This window comes from Acanthochromis polyacanthus, chromosome 7 (genome assembly GCF_021347895.1).
Source record: "Acanthochromis polyacanthus isolate Apoly-LR-REF ecotype Palm Island chromosome 7, KAUST_Apoly_ChrSc, whole genome shotgun sequence".
Classification (NCBI taxonomy): domain Eukaryota; kingdom Metazoa; phylum Chordata; class Actinopteri; family Pomacentridae; genus Acanthochromis; species Acanthochromis polyacanthus.
In genome coordinates this window covers 18057795-18074363 of record NC_067119.1, presented here as the reverse complement: position 1 = coordinate 18074363, position 16569 = coordinate 18057795, and the positions used below count along the sequence as shown (strand labels likewise).

Genomic DNA, 16569 nt, shown 5'->3' with positions numbered 1-16569 from the left:
CATTGTCGAGACGTGGCTTTGTGTGGCTGGAAACGTCACTTGAGAATAATTTTGAAGCAAAAAATCACCAATTGTCTGACCTCTCCAATACACTATATATCATGATTAGGATTAATAGTAGAATAAAACGGTCAATCACTAATATGCATGATTTAATATGAAAACATGAAAAAAATAAGCTTTCACTAGCCTTTAAGAGAAGATATGTTACGTGTCTGGACCACTCTTTTCCAAGTTACATCTTTCAACAGAAATGCAAATATGAAGCAAAGCAGTCAAAGGATAAATACACCGGAGCTTGATCGTGTTATAGATGAATGAAATGACGTGATGATTAAAGATTGGGGGAGTGTGCTGACAGTCACCTGTAGCCAATGAAAAACCTTCCAAAATCTGATCCTCCAATAATAGGATGAAGCATCAGAGACTGAACTACCTAAGGTGATCTACATCCAGAAGGACCATCATGAAGCTTTGCTTTCTCCTCGTTGTGATGCTTGCAGGTGAGGTTTTATTTCTTCTCCAGTTGCTTTCATATTTTTATTGAAAAAAGTTTTTTTTTGCCTGTGGATAATTCACAAGATTATCTACAGAGGGACAGTTAAGTAAAGGTTAGAAAATAAAACTTATTCTCTAAATGTAAACTGTAGCTTCTTCCTTGTGTTTTAAACCCTTGGGAGATATCTAAAGTGGAAGTGTCCATTCTTCTTTCATTTTAGCTGCTGCATCAGGGGCCATCGAGAAGAGGATTGTTGGGGGCGGGTCCTGTAAGAAGAACCGACAGTACCAGGTCGAGATCGAGTCTCTTCAGAAGGGGAAGTCCTGTGGAGGCTCTTTGATTAACACCCGCTGGGTGATCACTGCTTCTCACTGTGCAGAACAGTAAGAATCCACTAGTTTACCACAGAATAGAGTTTCCATGTGTGTTCCATGATAGCCATTGATTCACTTTGGCATGGATTCTATTAAACTGATATTAGCACTAGTTAGAAATATGCAATAAAGTAAGTGAAACAACTGCTGCCCATATGGGAACAAGTGTCTGTAAGTCACTGAACCACAAGCTGTTTCTGGGTGTTTATTTGCTTTTCTCATATTCTGATCCAACGTAGGATAATTTTTTGTCTGCAATATGAAGTCCTGCATCTCTGTGGAAACACCACAATCATGGATAGAAGTAGAGAAAACTCAAAAATGTGTTTTTGTGCAGTATAACAAAGTTATAATACCATAAATCAGAAATAAGAAAATACTGTTCAATTTCTTTATTTATTATCCAAAAATTGAAAAAACCCAGGAGTCATCATGAACGAATTATCATATGCCGCTTACAGTTCAGCTCAGTGCAGACAGATTTTTATGGAATATAATAATTTTAAGGATATATTTACCGAAGGGTACATTGTAGGTTATTAGCTCAAGGAACATTAGAGATTCTGAATTGATCAAGTTCACAATTCTCTCTGTTGCTAAAGTTGATTTTTTTTTTTTATAACATGCTTTCAAACCTGCCAAGGGATTTTGGCATTCAGATGGTTAAAAGAAAAACAATGGAACAGCTTAACTGCATTTTTACTGTATTTGTGTTTTACAATACTTTGATCTCTTTCTTTGCAGGGTTGTCAAAGTGAGACTTGGCGTAAACAACGATGCGTCATTTCTTAAGAAGGTATGGTCTTTCTTGAAAGGAAAGTCCAAAAAATTAGAGCAAGACATCACAACTAACCAGCAGTTTACCTACAAAGATGAAGATGAGCGTGTCCACGACATTATGCTCATAAAGCTGAACGAGGACATGTCCGCTAAACTTCCCACCATCAATCTCCCACCTGCTGAGTGTCAAAGACCAGAGCTGAGTCAGCAGGTTGAAGTTGGAGGTTGGGGAGCCAAGACGGCTGATGTGAAAAGTGAGGAACACTCAGGAACTTGAATCAGCTTCTTAAAATAGAAGTTATTTTTCTCATGCTTTGCTTAAAATCCTCAGAGGCCAAAAAGTCCAGCAGTTTGAAGTGTGCCAGCACAAGCATCTTTGCGTGTGGTGAGAATGATAAACCTGATGGTAAATACTACAGCGATGAATCCACCACCATGTGTGCCTTTAAAGCTGGTGTGGAGGCCTGCCATGTGAGCAAACTGTTTCATTTAATATTTGTTTTATTATCTACGTTATTTGCCTCAAACGTGTAAGATGTAACATGTTAAGACACCTCCGTCTGTGTCTCTGTCTTCCAGGGCGATGCAGGTTCAGCTGTGGAGTACAACAATGCCTTGCATGGAATTATTGTAAGTGAGCCTGTTGATAAGTGTGCAAACCCCATTGTAATGCTGGATATCTGCTTCTACAGAAAGTGGATCGATGAAACCATGTTGAAAAACCCATGAGAAAACCCCAAAAATCATGAATGAAGTTGACCAATCATATTAATCACTTCAATTTTATGTAGTTCTTTTTACTGGAAAACACATGAATTTAAATGTGCATTTAGGACCACTGTGCCATCCAAGTCATTTCAAACATAAGTTTGTAAACTAAGAATTAGATTTAAAGACATATTTTCTGTCTGAGATTCTTCTGTGAAACAAATTTTGCCCCCTATGAATAAAGAGATATGATTGACCCGAATTTGTGTGTCATCTGTTTTCTCTTTAAAGTGTATTTGAATGTCAGATGTCTGATTTCCATAACAGCTCGACCACAAAACTCCACGGTTAAAGTTAGAGCCACAGACAGAAACACAGAACGTAGCACGTAGAACGTACCCATTTAACAGAGTCACAAAGAATACCTAAACACAAATTCTCTCAGCATGGTTATAGTGGCTTTATTGTAACTTTACAGCAGATTTTTGTTGTTTTAAATGCAATTATTGTTAACGACGCACTATATGATTTTCCTATCATGGCTTTATATCCTAAATCTCCTAGCTCAATGTTAACCATCAATGTAACACTGTAATAGTGTATCCCTCTGGATTAAACTGGAATTATTCAGTTGTGAAGTCACAAGACAGCATAAGAACACCCAGAAATTATAATAGAGAATATATTTCCTGTAGGACTTATTTGTTCTGATATCTCTTCAATGCCAGAAAAGCACATATAAGAAGTCAGTTTCTGTTTTCTTTGCTCATGAGGTTCCTCAATTTACCGTCTTGACAATGCTACCTGACAGTGTAATCATCATTTTTCTCGATAGTGTACAGTGTTCTCTATGTGCTCAAGGGAAATAAAGAAAACTTTGGATTTGTTGGATTTCCCTGTATAAGTTTGTAAGGTCTTATCATCCAAGGTGCCTTATGTTGTGAATTGGCACTATATAAATAAAACCGAACTTTGTATTAACCCCATTTTTTAAACGTGTCAAAATTTGACAGCTAGAAAACTCTCCCACCATTATGACTTTTTAAAAAGAAATTCTTGTAGCTAAATCTTTTTGTCGGGGCAAACAATAAAAACTTACATAGACTACTGAGTTTTTCTGTTTTGATTTTTTTTTCTTCAAAAACAGTCATTTAGAGTGCCCTGAACAGATATGATAGTGTAATCCACTGAAAACATGAAGTTCTTTTCCAGTAAGGAGCCATGTGAGCCACTAAAGACGTGACAGCTGTAGCTTTTTGGTTATCTAGAATGTTTGAGGAGGGAACGGGTGCAGATGGTTCTCTGGCATGAAAATCATCTGTGCCACTACTGTTAGCTGTGTAATAAAGCTCTCCAAAACGTTTCCGTTTCACAAAATCACATTAGTGGCAGTTCATGCATGATCCATGGATTTCATAGGTACATGCTTCACTCTGCACTTAGAAGATCAGTCTTTTTTAAGAGGTTGTTTTCTGCCGGTTTCCTTCTGATGCCGTGCAGAAATCTAGCATAAGTTAGCTTCCTTAGTTCACCAAGGTACCATAATCTCTTCAGACTCATCATTGTTTAGATTTGTTGCTGTAATTGTGTAAAGTCTTCACCTTACTATGTGGAGTGCCTTGGGATGACAGATGTTGGAACTCTGAATTGAACAGAAAAATCACACATGGACATAAAGGAAGGTGTGAGACAGTTTAATGATGCACCAAGCACCATGACAGCATTCATTTAAAGCCTTCAAAAGACTGTTCTGGGGCTGCCAGTTCTTTGCACAAAAGCACCTTGGCTTGACACACACACACATATAAGCACACACACTTAACAAAAACAACTCTCACAGATGCAGATGTGGATATTGTTACTCATTTAGGTCCAGTTCTGAGTTCTCTGGTCTGCTTTGGTGCCTCAGGCGCTCCTTGACATGACGTTACAGTTGGGTGTACTGATCAGACGTGGCCTTGGTCGGGGCCATAGCACGCTTTCTTCAGGTGAGGGAGACACTGTCATCTTGAGGTACAGAGCAGAATCAGATTATCTTGACCACCGGGAAGTACTTGTGAGCCGAGAAGTCGAACTCTGGCAGCACCTGGGGATGCAGATTTTTTTTTCTGTTTTACTCCAACACAGTTTTGACAATACTGAACAGCTTTTACAGCAGACACCACATTAAGATAAAGTGAACATAACACTCTGTGATCAAACACCACTGAATACATATTACTCACTTCTTAAACACCACTTCTTTTAGAATCTCTTTCTGTCACAGCTGTCTTAATACAACTGATTGGTAACAACTGAAACCGCTGAAGCAAATAATAATAATAATAATTCCAGCAATGTGTGTCTATTGTGTTACCTTGGTCTCCTTTTTGTGGCCTCCTGCCAGGAGCTTCATAACTACAATGTTGGGTTTGGCCACCTTCAATATACGGTTCACCTGTTATCAAATAACAATATCTGGTTACTGATAGTCAAAGACAAAAGGAAAAGGTGTAGCAGAAAAAGCAGACAACTACGACGTGCCTCAAAGTTAATAATGTAGCCAGAAGCTCATTTTTACAGCAAATTTTTCATGCACAGAATATTCCACTCTTGGCCCTTATTCTGAAAAACACAAACAAAATTCTTACTAACCAGATTACATTAAAATGAAAACAAATGCTCCACTAATATTTAAGAATATATAGTTTACATTCAGTCATGTATAATGCAATTTTCCAAAGTGTTCCACCAGTGGCAGACTTGCACCCATTTGATTTCTGCTTTCCTCATTCAATCAGCTACTTTCTTCATAAGGTTGGTGTTTACAGTATTTACAAACATATCAATATTTAGTATTTGTTATTGGTTCAAAGTGGCTATGCTTCTCCTGACCTGAAATGTGTGCTTTTCGTCTGTGCATGCATCTCTGCTACAGCCCTACTGTAGTAAAAACCTCAACTGAAACGGGGCGAATATTCAGATCTCAAAATTAACATCCGGATACCACCCTCACGACCGAATATTCGGATATTCGGGTCCCGCCCTATAAAATTGTACTCAAAAATCTGGAGACTAGCAGTTCTTTAGTAAATATCAAACTATGGTGCTGTAAGAATATGAAATCATTTTACAATAATGTAGTTTCTGACCTCAGGGTCTGGGCTGGGCACGTTTTCTAGAATAAGTTTGGCCTGCTGAAAGTGTTTGCTGGCTGCCAGGTAGAGGTCAGCAGAGCCTGGGGGAGGATTGTACTTCTTCAGATCAGACATCTCCTGTAACCAACAAGAAGAGGAGCAAAATCAGAGACGACAGAAAAGTGGATTGTGGAGGGGAGAGGACAAGCACAATGGGGAAAAAATGAAGAGTGATGGAAAATATGGAGGGCCTGTTGAACAAATTAAACCCACAGAGACAAACAGTACCTTGAACTGGATGTAGTGTACAGGTGGAGGGGTGACCACACTGTTGAAGGGAGCAAAGCGATGCTCGTAGCGAACTTGCTCACTGTCCAGTTCAAACTGAGGCTTACGGACCTTCCCATCCATATCCAAAGCTACCATGGTCTGAAAATAGAAACGCAGGCAAAGAAAGGATGCATAAACCTTTATACACCTCATTGTGCAAAAAAAAAAAAAAAAAAAAAAGGAGGTGAAGATGGGTCATACTTGCCCACCTTGTACATTCCAGCACACATGTTCTGGTATGCTTGACTCATGGTAATCTCCTTGCTGAGAGGACGAACTGCAAAAGAAATCCAAACATAACATCTCCTGCATTAAGGTGGCACTTCTACAAAGAATGATAGCATTTCTGAGCACACATGGGTTTGCATGTTGTGGTCATTCACAGACAATCCACCTACCTTTCTTCTTCTTCTTGGTCTTTTTGCTGCTGCGTCCTTTCAGCTGCTCCTCCAGTATTCGCTCTTCTGCCATCTGAGAGGAGTCAGCTCTGCTTAGAGTGGACATCAGCCATGCGTAGAGGAACTCTGACAGGTACCTACAGCCAAAAACAAACATACCAATTTGAAGATGAACACATTAACTGCGATTTTGTGCCCGCCACCTGAGCAAGCTACAATTACCAGCGACCAACAAACATATGTGCTCTCACCAGTAGATGTAATAGTATTCATGCATGCTGTAAAGCTCCAGTTCAAAGCCGCTGAGCAGATACTGGATCATGATCCTCAGGTTGTGGTAGAGGATCCAGGTGCCAAGGCAGGCTAGATGTTGTCGCTGAGGCTCAAGTTTCATCAGTAAGCTGTGCAGCGCTGCATCCACCTTCTCCGCCTGTACAGCACAGAAGAAATCTTCAGTGGTGGTTTATTAATAACTAAATCACAACTAGCTTCAATATGGATGGAAGAAAACCACATCAAAGTGATAAGGTGCAATGGATTAATTAATGTTTAACTTGTGGTACTTGTAGCACAAATTGCAAAAAAAAAAACAGTCTTGTGTTCAAGAAAAAGGAAGAAGAAGGGGATCAACAGCAGAAGCAGCTGCAGATCACCTCATCCTGCAGTGTAGCGAACTCTTCAAGAATGTGCCCCAGCTTGTCCCTCTGTCGAGCTCGATTGTGTCCGTGGATCTGGATGAGGCTGCAGAAGGGCTGTGGGAAGAATAGGCAAACACAGAAGCACACAAATCTAAATAAAACACACATAGTTTCACCACTTGCTGCTTTTTCTGGTGAACATTTTACATTTCATTGCTTACAGCTCCCTCTAACTCTCTAACCTTTCAATTCAGCTATTGAAGAAATCCAACATTAAAGTAAAATCAGCCAAATAAGTGCATCTGAGGTTTTGAACATGTAGCAGATGAACAGCCTTTAAGCGGTATAGATAACATACCCTGGAGCAGTGAGTAACGAAGGAATCAATGTAGTCCTTGGCCTGATGATTGTTGAATAGACAACACCTGTGGAGAGGAGCACACACAGACACACAATAAACTCAAGACCGCTCAGCTCCAGTGGCCAGTTGGCTGCTGCTCTGACACTTAATATCTGGATAGTTTAGAGGAAAAAAGGGGGAAAAAGAAGCACAAATTCAGCTGAAGTGCAGCTAATCCTGGTGGACTGACTCGAGATGAACGGAATGTCAGAGAGCCTCATTATCACAGTACATCGTAGCACACCGGCGGAAGGTATGTCTCATGGCTTCTCAGTATGAACTGGGGCAATAAAATGATCACACCTATAACTCTGCCTGGGCTTTTTCGCTGTTACTGGTGGCGCTGTGTTCTGTGATACTTTCACTGCTGTTGACATTTCCGCACTGTTGCACCATTAATCAATTTAGGAGGAACATCTCCCTGACTGATGATGTGTGAAGTGATCTTCTTGATGCAACATTAATGCCTGTAGTTCCACCAATGAATGGCAACAGGTGAGACTCACTTACTGGCTAAGTTTGTTCTAATGTGAAAACATAATCTGTTAAACACGTGTCCTTGCATTTCATTCACATCACAGCACATTTGCCACTTTGTCTCTCTTTAACCTACAGCAGCATCATTTATCACATATACAGGACTGTCAGGCAGCAAAACTGTGCTGAGAGTTGGTCTGACATTACATGCCATTATTTGTTCCTCTGATGTATCTATTTCCAGAAAGCTTTTACTTGCAGTACATTTGTGTTGGTGCATTAACTAACAGCTGGGTCATTCCGTGTGGTTTCACCAGATGGTGGTTGCCGCACCATTTTCAAATTAGTCCTAAATTTGCATGCCATTAGATAGCCACAAAAGTACTTTCTATGCAAAATTCTAGGCCTGTAGCTCAAATAGTTTCTGAGTTGTGGGGGTCTGAAATTTTCAGAATTTGGGCTATAAAAAGCCTCGCCAGCGTTTTTTGCATCTTTAAGTGGTTATTTCTCAGCCTCTAGACATACCAGAGAGCTGTGAGTTGGTAAACAAGACCTCTGCATGTAGCTAGTGCCCACAAACATCACCAGGTGTTTCCCTACACTCTGCAGGCCATGGGGGCTTGCTAAAAATGCTAAAAATTAAGAGATACCTACTCACGAGTAGGGTTTGGGACCTCAAAAGTACTAGAAATACTGCACAGAAGTGTTCTAACACCCCTGGGTTCCATTCTACACAAACTTGTGTGATAACTTAGCAAACTGGAGCTTTCTAGGTACCTCAGTTTGGAAAATATGACCTCCCAAAGTTGGACAAGATTTTAAATTGGCTATTTTGGGGGGCGAAAATCTCAGTGTGGGACAGGTACCAGAGACCCCAAATTTTTCTACAAGACAGTTCCATCCGTCTTCTATCACTGTACAAAAAAAGCAGCAAGGTTATATTTGTAGTTACTGAGATATTCTTACTCAAAATGCCATGGGTGATGTCAAAATCTTTTTTGCTTTTCAGTACTTTAAACTGGGATACAAGTATTAGCAGTCATTCCAATGGTAGTATTATGTTTGTTTTGTTCTTTTTGAAATGTTAGTTGTTAAAGGTGAATATCTTCAAAAAGTGTAATGGTATAACTTAGGTATACCTAAGTTATAACTTAGGTATAGGTTCTTTTGCTTGAAACATGACATTGTACAATTAAATTTAACACGTTTAATCCCACTGCACTGATACTGTAAAATTCAACATTATTGCTGTTATTTTTAAATTAATCAACCATAAACTACTACAGAGCTCCCTGAATTCAAGTTAGTACATGTAATTTGTATGTGTACGTTATAATTACATGTATGCATTGCAAATGGGTGTCAACATGTCATTATACTTTTTGAAGGTATTCACCTTTAACAACTAATATTTCAAAAAGAACAAAACATACATAATACTACCATTGGAATGACTACTAATACTTGTATCCCAGTTTAAAGTACTGAAAAGCAAAAAATGATTTTGACATTACCCATGCCATTTTGAGTAAGAATATCTCAGTAACTACAAATATAACCTTGCTGCTTTTTTGTACAGTGATAGAAGACAGATGGAACTGTCTTGTAGAAAAATTTGGGGTCTCTGGTACCTGTCCCACACTGAGATTTTTGCCCCCCAAAATAGCCAATTTAAAATCTTGTCCAACTTTGGGAGCTCATATTTTCCAAACTGAGGTACCTAGAAAGCTCCAGTTTGCTAAGTTATCACACAAGTTTGTGTAGAATGGAACCCAGGGGTGTTAGAACACTTCTGTGCAGTATTTCTAGTACTTTTCAGGTCCCAAACTCCACTCGTGAGTAGGTGTCTCTTAATTTTTAGCATTTTTAGCAAGCCCCCATGGCCTGCAGAGTGTAGGGAAACACCTGGGGATGTTTGTGGGGCACTAGCTACATGCAGAGACCTTGTTTACAAACTCACAGCTCTCTGGTATGTCTAGAGGCTGAGAAATAACCACTTAAAGATGCAAAAAACGCTGGCGAGGCTTTTTATAGCCCAAATTCTGAAAATTTCAGACCCCCACAACTCAGAAACTATTTGAGCTACAGGCCTAGAATTTTGCATAGAAAGTACTTTTGTGACTATCTAATGACATGCAAATTTAGGACTAATTTGAAGATGGTGCAGCAACACCACCAAGGAATATCTGGTCATTTCACCTGGAATGGCCCAGATGTCATGATTAAGAACCAGTCAGTCTGTGTCTGACAGTGGAGGGGTGAAACTGATAGTGTGACTTTGACAAGCAAAAGACCAACTAAGTTCACTGAAGATCAAAAATCTCTCAGATCAACCACTGATTAGAATAACCCTGTCTAACCATTTAACAGACGGCAAACTTACTTGTAGGAGAGGACCGGTGGGCTGACGAAGTATCTTAGAGCATCTTTAATCATGTCCTGCATCAGGTGGGTGCCAAACACTTTCTTATTATCTATCAGGAACGTCGTCTAAGTATACAAAAAAGACTTGAATTTAATTCTTTTTTTAAAATGCTAATATGCTTTACATATTGCAGGTATAAGGAAAAATGTATATTTCAAAATATTAAACAAAAACAACAATAGCAAGTATTCAGATGCATGAATGCTTCTAAACCTACCTGGAGAAGAGATCTAGAGAGCACACAGGGAGACTGTTCACTGAATTCACAGAAGAAGTCCTGGGAAAACCACAATATTTAAATCAACAAAACAAAGCCTTTCTAATTTACATCACTTGAGATTTTTTTTTTTTAAACTCGCAGACAAATGCATACTCAAATAAATACAGACAAGAAATCCTAAGCTAATTTTTCATTAGGGCACTGGGTATGATCATAAAGAAGCGACTCATTGCAAGTTACTTATTCAGAACGTAGCAGAAGATTGGGAAAGGTGTTTACCAGGATGCCATGCAGGTTGGTTGTGTTGATCACGTCACAAACAGTCTTTATGCGTTCTATAAGTTTGCTGAAGTAGGCCACCATGTCTTCCCTCTTAATGATTTTGGCGTAGCGAGGAAAGGTAGGTGGCAGCAGTCTCTGGTTGACAAGTGGCTCAAAGCCCATCATGATTGGGTGGTCTGCAGCAAACACAGGAAAAAAAAACAACAGAATGCTAACATGGGTCACACTTTTAAATTATAAACTCATCTTCCAGAAGAGGATGTCTTGGCCAAATTCATTATAGTAGAGCAAAATAAAACATTAACTTAAGTTTTTAACCTTTTCAACTCTGTGTGTGGACATCTGTTGAGGAAGTGCATCTCATGTGCACCGTGTTGTAACTGTGTTGTTGCCAGGGCGACTGTTTAACTGGATGGCTATAACACCAGAATGTGTATAATGTATGTATAATACTTTCCCTTGTTTGGTGGTTTTGACTATTTCCTAAACCAAGTACAGGGTGACCCAAAAGTTTGGAAACAAAGTTTAACTGCAGTGTCTATTTGAGTTGGGGGTGCATGAATTCACTCTTATTTTACCCATTTTTGTTATAACATAATAAAATAACTTAAAAGCATAGTATTTGCCGAGTGCAATAACTCAGAAGAAAATGAATAGAACCATAAGGTCCAGGTATGCTGGAGCTTCACTTCAAAATGCAGGCCATCAGTGTCAGATTTCAAAACTGTTGATGGTAAAGTATCTGACAGTTTTAATTTTTTTTAAACATCCAAAAGTACTATGAGGCAACATTTACTGGCCAGTTTGAGGAACCTTCATAAGCATGAATGAAGATACATTCCAGAAGATACCAGTGTAACCAGTGTAACCAGTTGGTGGAAACGTTCACAACTTTGTATAAGAAACAAACATGAACATGTCGAAATATGTTTGTTTTACACTAATCTGTTACTCTTCTGAATATATCTGTGGTACTGATTTATTGAAATAACATTATATTATTTGGATTATAGACTTTTCATTTGTTTCCAAACTTTTGGGTCACCCTGTACAGAAACCTTCAGAGCTGCGAGATTGTAAACTCATGCCAAGCCAAACTATGCGCTTGACTTGATGGCCTAAAAGTGTGTGTGTGTGTGTGTGTGTGTGTGTTACCTCCTTTAGTGGTGTCATTTTGTGACTGGATGCCATGCTGAATACTGGAATGAATGGCTGATAACAGGTCAGCTGCTTGAGCCACAAGCTTCTGGGCCTCACCCACTGAGCTGGTCTGATAAAAAGAAAAAGAAAAAAAGTCCTTATTAAGTGTTTGTAGGTAAAGGTAAGTTTTGGTAACAATTTAATTGAAGTCCCCCAATTGTGCATTAACAGGCAGTGTATATATACATATTGTAAATGGCTTAGAAATGCACGTTAATTGATTTAAGTCAAGACAAATCCTGTACATTACGATTAAATGTTCTTTTAGCTGCATAAATCTATGTTCCTGTGATTGTGTGTGTTTTTGTGTGTGTCACCTCTTTCTTGGTAAAGGCAATCAGTGCAGTCAGTAGAAGGCGTGTGAACTTGATTCTATTAAAAAGTGCCAGGCATTGCTGATGCTGCACAAAAAAAGCATGGAAAACATTGCAGAGCTATTAATACATGTTTCCTAAATAGTCTTTGAAGCTACACAAGGAACAAAAATTACAAACAGTAACTTTTATTTTGGTTTTGACCACCCAGTAAAACCCATTTTTGGGACAGATATGTCTCATCTTTTATTATCAATACTATAAAGAAACAGCTGGAAATTCCAGGGAAGAGTCTTTGAAGGCCATGTGAGTTCCACACTCTGACAGATAGATGATAAAAAAAGACTTAGTGGGCAGAGACTAAGTGGGAGGGTTCAAGGTTGAGTTTAACATAAGGATACTAGGCATAATTAGACAGAACAGTGAGACAATTTGCTATATTTGCAGTCCTAAATGCATTTACACTGACTGTGCAACCAGATAGTCCAAATTCTACTTCAAGAACATGATTTTAACCAAAAAACCCCTGCAGGTAAAACACAGCACATGTAGATGAATGATTAAGCTTACTTCCAGCTCAACCTCGGGGTTTCGCTGCTCACCCTGTCGACTGCGCGTACTCTGAGAAACCAGAAGTAAATCAAGAAACAATGCATGTCAGAATGGCCTTTGTAATAGCAGTATTTCATTAAAATGGCAAAGACTGAGTCCTAAAATGGTCAAGAGCAAATACCTTAACTTTCCTCTGTAATTCATCCTCCACATCCTTCAGCATACCTAAAAAGATGAGCACAAATGAGAAGGAGATGAAAACACCTATCTAAGCTGAACTGTTTCAATCTGAAATAGCTTCAGTTGTCTGCAGCATAAATGGCACTGCAGACTTAAGTATCACAACACTCGTACCTGTCACCCGCAAATCTGTCACATTATTGGCCATCTTGAAGCCATATGTCATAGCCTGGAAATCCTCCTACAAAAAATATGAGGTACAGGTTCAATCAGACATATCAATATGACATTGAGTTATATTACAATTATAACTCTATTCAAACAACACAAATATTCATCCATCCATCATCTATACACTGCTTAATCTTCATTAGGGGTGCTGGAGCCTATCCCAGCTGACTTAGGGTGAAGGCAGGGGACACCGTGGACAGGTCACCAGTCTGTCGCAGGCTACATATACAGACAATCGCACTCATATTCATACCTACGGACAATTTAGAATCACCATTTAACCTCAGCATATTTTTGGATTGTGGGAAGAAACCAGAGTACCCGGAGAAAACCCACGCATGCACATGGAGAACATGCTAACTCCACATAGAAAAATCCCAGGCCGGGACGTGAAATGGGGGTCTTCCAGCTGCAAGGCAATGGTGCTAACCACCATCCACTGAATCAGAATCAGATTACTTTATTGCCTTTCAGGCAAATTACATCAGGGATGCACTGCAGAACGAAATGACAATGCAGGGTCAGCAATAAAAACACACACAATTAAAAACACCTGAGATAAAATAAGTTACCCAGAACACCCTGACTGCATTCATACCTGGAATCTGACTAGCATTTACACTGAGCAGCTCCTCTGTAGCGCCAGGACACCAGGATGATGTAGACCTGATGCAAGGCCTGCTTTTTAACTTTCTCATTTAAGTTTTATCCTCCAATTTGGAAATGCCACCTTCTTGAACCCTTAGGTCACACTGAAAAGTAACAGGCCACAGTAGCATAGACACTCACAGATCGGAAAAACCCACTCACCTCTTCAAACACAGCAGCCTTGTTGACTTTCTCTCGGGCGATGTCACACACCTTCAGCATGCCCAGGGCAAAAGCTTTGAGGGCTGGCTCCTCAATCAGGTCAGGGTTATGGACATACAGGCAGGTGAACACAGTCTGGGCCAGAGAGTGACCCTCCAGCCATGTTATCTGGACATACACACATTTGATAACACAAACACGCAGATATGAGGATTGGATTTCCTGCAGTGGTGATCCAAAATTTAACAAGTTTTGGTGACTAGAATAACAAACAGTTTAGTGTACAGTTCAAACTGGCTGACTGAAGTATTGATACAATGTATAAAACTGCCAAACCAAATAAAACTCACCAAACAGCAGAAACATGTGTCTATGATTCCAATGAGTTCAGGCAGACTAAGGTCTTTCACTTTGATGGCACCTTCCTGGAAATAACACAACGGAGTAATACAAATAACTTCGAACAAGGGGGGTTACCTGTATCTCTTAGATTCAAACAAATTCAACTAGACAATGACAAGAACTTTGGATTTCTGCTTTAATTCTGATAATTTATTGTTGTCACTGTAGAGCAATAAGAGATCAGTACCTTAATAGCTTGTTCAAAATTGAGCACTTTCCTGTTGACCTGGTTTCCAATCATTCCTGCGTCCATTTTAGGATCCATCATCTCTATAGCTGACATGGCTTCAAACAGGCCAAACCTGCACAACAAAAAGCATATTCTCAATATTGATATGTATGGATTAAAGCAATAACTAATGGAAATCTTAGTATGGTTAAATTGAGTGTGTTTGTACAAAAAAAATCAAAGCATTCTGTGTTTTATTGCAATTGCTCTGTTTTGTCTCTGAGACATAACTCTCTATGGATGTTTTAAAGGGCAAGCACGCAGGCTCAAGCAGTAAGCGGAAAATGTTATTTGTAATTTGAGTGAACTGACCCTTTAAAATGTGAGCCTGCAAAAAGCCCTTTGTCATACTCACAGTTTGTCATGAAGCAACTCTCCAAGGTTCAACTCTGCATAAATAAAAGATGAGAACAAGAAAAGAAAAGGAGAAAGACATCAGTCTCTTTTATAACTGAATACATACGACCCAGTTACCAGCAGTCACTATGACAGACTTTACCTTTGCAGGCTCCCTTGAATTCATGTGTTATATCAACCCAATTAGCATTGTTCTTCATTTTTTCTGGGATACCCAGCCCCCAGCCAGTATCATCATCCTCAATTGATGACTTCATCACCATGGTGACTTCTAAAGACAAAGAGAACCAGGACAAAGAGTTCACATATGACAGAACATTAACTATTGAAAAAAGTAAAAAAACGTTTAACAAGACATTTTACTTTGGCTAATGACTCTGATTAATGTGGATATTACAGTCAGCCATATTTGGAAAGTATTATGAATAATTACAACCTCAAAACTATTACACTTTTGGAAAATGTAGAGATTTATTATATTGATATCTACACGTGTTTAACAATTTAAAGTGACCACAGTAAGAGAAGTTTATGATACAACACATCGTAACTCTGCGATATAATTGAAGCCTTGTTAAAGTAAACTCTGAAATGAGTCAGCAAAAAGACCTGCTGACCTCACAGCACTGCATTTGTATTTTTCATAAATGGAAAAAAAAACACATTTACATTCAACCCGTGAATTGCTACACGCTTTCACTTTCTCTACCAGACATTTCAAAAGATAGTTGGCAAACACCCTGGTAGCTGTGCAAACTTTAACATACAGTGTAAATGGCACAGTCAGGTTAAAAGTTACTTTATATATTGAATATTTTTGTCCTTTCTCAGAAACCTTTTACACATCTATTAACGCTAAAAATCGAATAGTATAAGTCTGAAAAGGCAGTGTATTATGATCTAAGGCAGTAATAGAGGATTATTATCATGCTCAGTGAGCTGACTCGAGAAATTTAAGATAAACCCTAAAATGGTGTAAATTCCACTGAGTGCACTGCAAGGTCACATCCTTCCAAACCAAGGCTCGTTAGTGTTGTTATGCGTGAAGGGACGTTTAAAAAAAAGACCCCATTTCGATATGTCTTTAATTTGTGAGGATTTATTAGCATAACAATGTTAGAAAGGCAGCAAGTGCAACCAATGATCGATATCCATTCATCACATGCAGTTTGCGGAAGACACTGAAGCATGTCATATTGTTGCCTTTTTTGCTACTACTAACACCAGTGCCATGTGTCCACCTACATTTATAACGTTTACAAAAACGCATAAAACCATCGAAGTAAGTTACAAGGCTGCAGTAAACTAAAAGACGCGAGATTATGTTAGCTATCACCAACGTCAAATTAGCTAGCTTCTAATACCGTATGCTAACAGGCTAATGTAACCCACAGTTTGTTTTTGAGAGCAAAGTCAGAATATGGACATTTTAACAGGCTATTCAATTTCATACGGCGTACAAAACATATACGATGTTATTTGAAAGCCATCTTTTCTTTGTAAACCAGCACGTACCTTAAAAATTTCTATAAACCATGTAGCTAATAAAGATGCCTTCGAAGACTGAAGATTGGCACATAAATTCTACGTCATAAACCATTGTCGACCTGGGAAATGTAGTCCATATAAGATCTTAGCCCCAATTAG

General features: G+C 39.0%; 2 protein-coding genes across 2 annotated transcripts; one reads left to right on the top strand and one right to left on the bottom strand.

Annotated features, from left to right (window-relative positions):
- The first annotated feature begins 133 nt into the window (after positions 1-133).
- On the top strand, positions 134-2676 carry LOC110954520 (kallikrein-2-like). The gene is made up of 5 exons (XM_022199099.2): positions 134-503; positions 720-882; positions 1618-1907; positions 1985-2124; positions 2233-2676. The coding sequence occupies exons 1-5, from the start codon at positions 467-469 to the stop codon at positions 2380-2382; spliced, it is 780 nt and encodes a 259-aa protein (XP_022054791.2). The 5' UTR covers positions 134-466; the 3' UTR covers positions 2383-2676.
- Positions 2677-4039: 1363 nt separating this feature from the next.
- naa35 (N-alpha-acetyltransferase 35, NatC auxiliary subunit) lies at positions 4040-16562 on the bottom strand. The gene is made up of 23 exons (XM_022199098.2): positions 16438-16562; positions 15065-15193; positions 14921-14954; positions 14524-14638; positions 14285-14359; positions 13935-14102; positions 13068-13134; positions 12895-12938; positions 12732-12782; positions 12165-12248; positions 11803-11917; positions 10645-10823; positions 10363-10422; positions 10104-10210; positions 7202-7268; positions 6859-6957; positions 6457-6635; positions 6206-6342; positions 6017-6084; positions 5766-5906; positions 5493-5615; positions 4718-4798; positions 4040-4447 (listed from the first exon to the last, which is right to left on the bottom strand). The coding sequence occupies exons 2-23, from the start codon at positions 15183-15185 to the stop codon at positions 4388-4390; spliced, it is 2175 nt and encodes a 724-aa protein (XP_022054790.1). The 5' UTR covers positions 15186-15193; positions 16438-16562; the 3' UTR covers positions 4040-4387.
- Between the last annotated feature and the right edge of the window lie 7 nt (positions 16563-16569).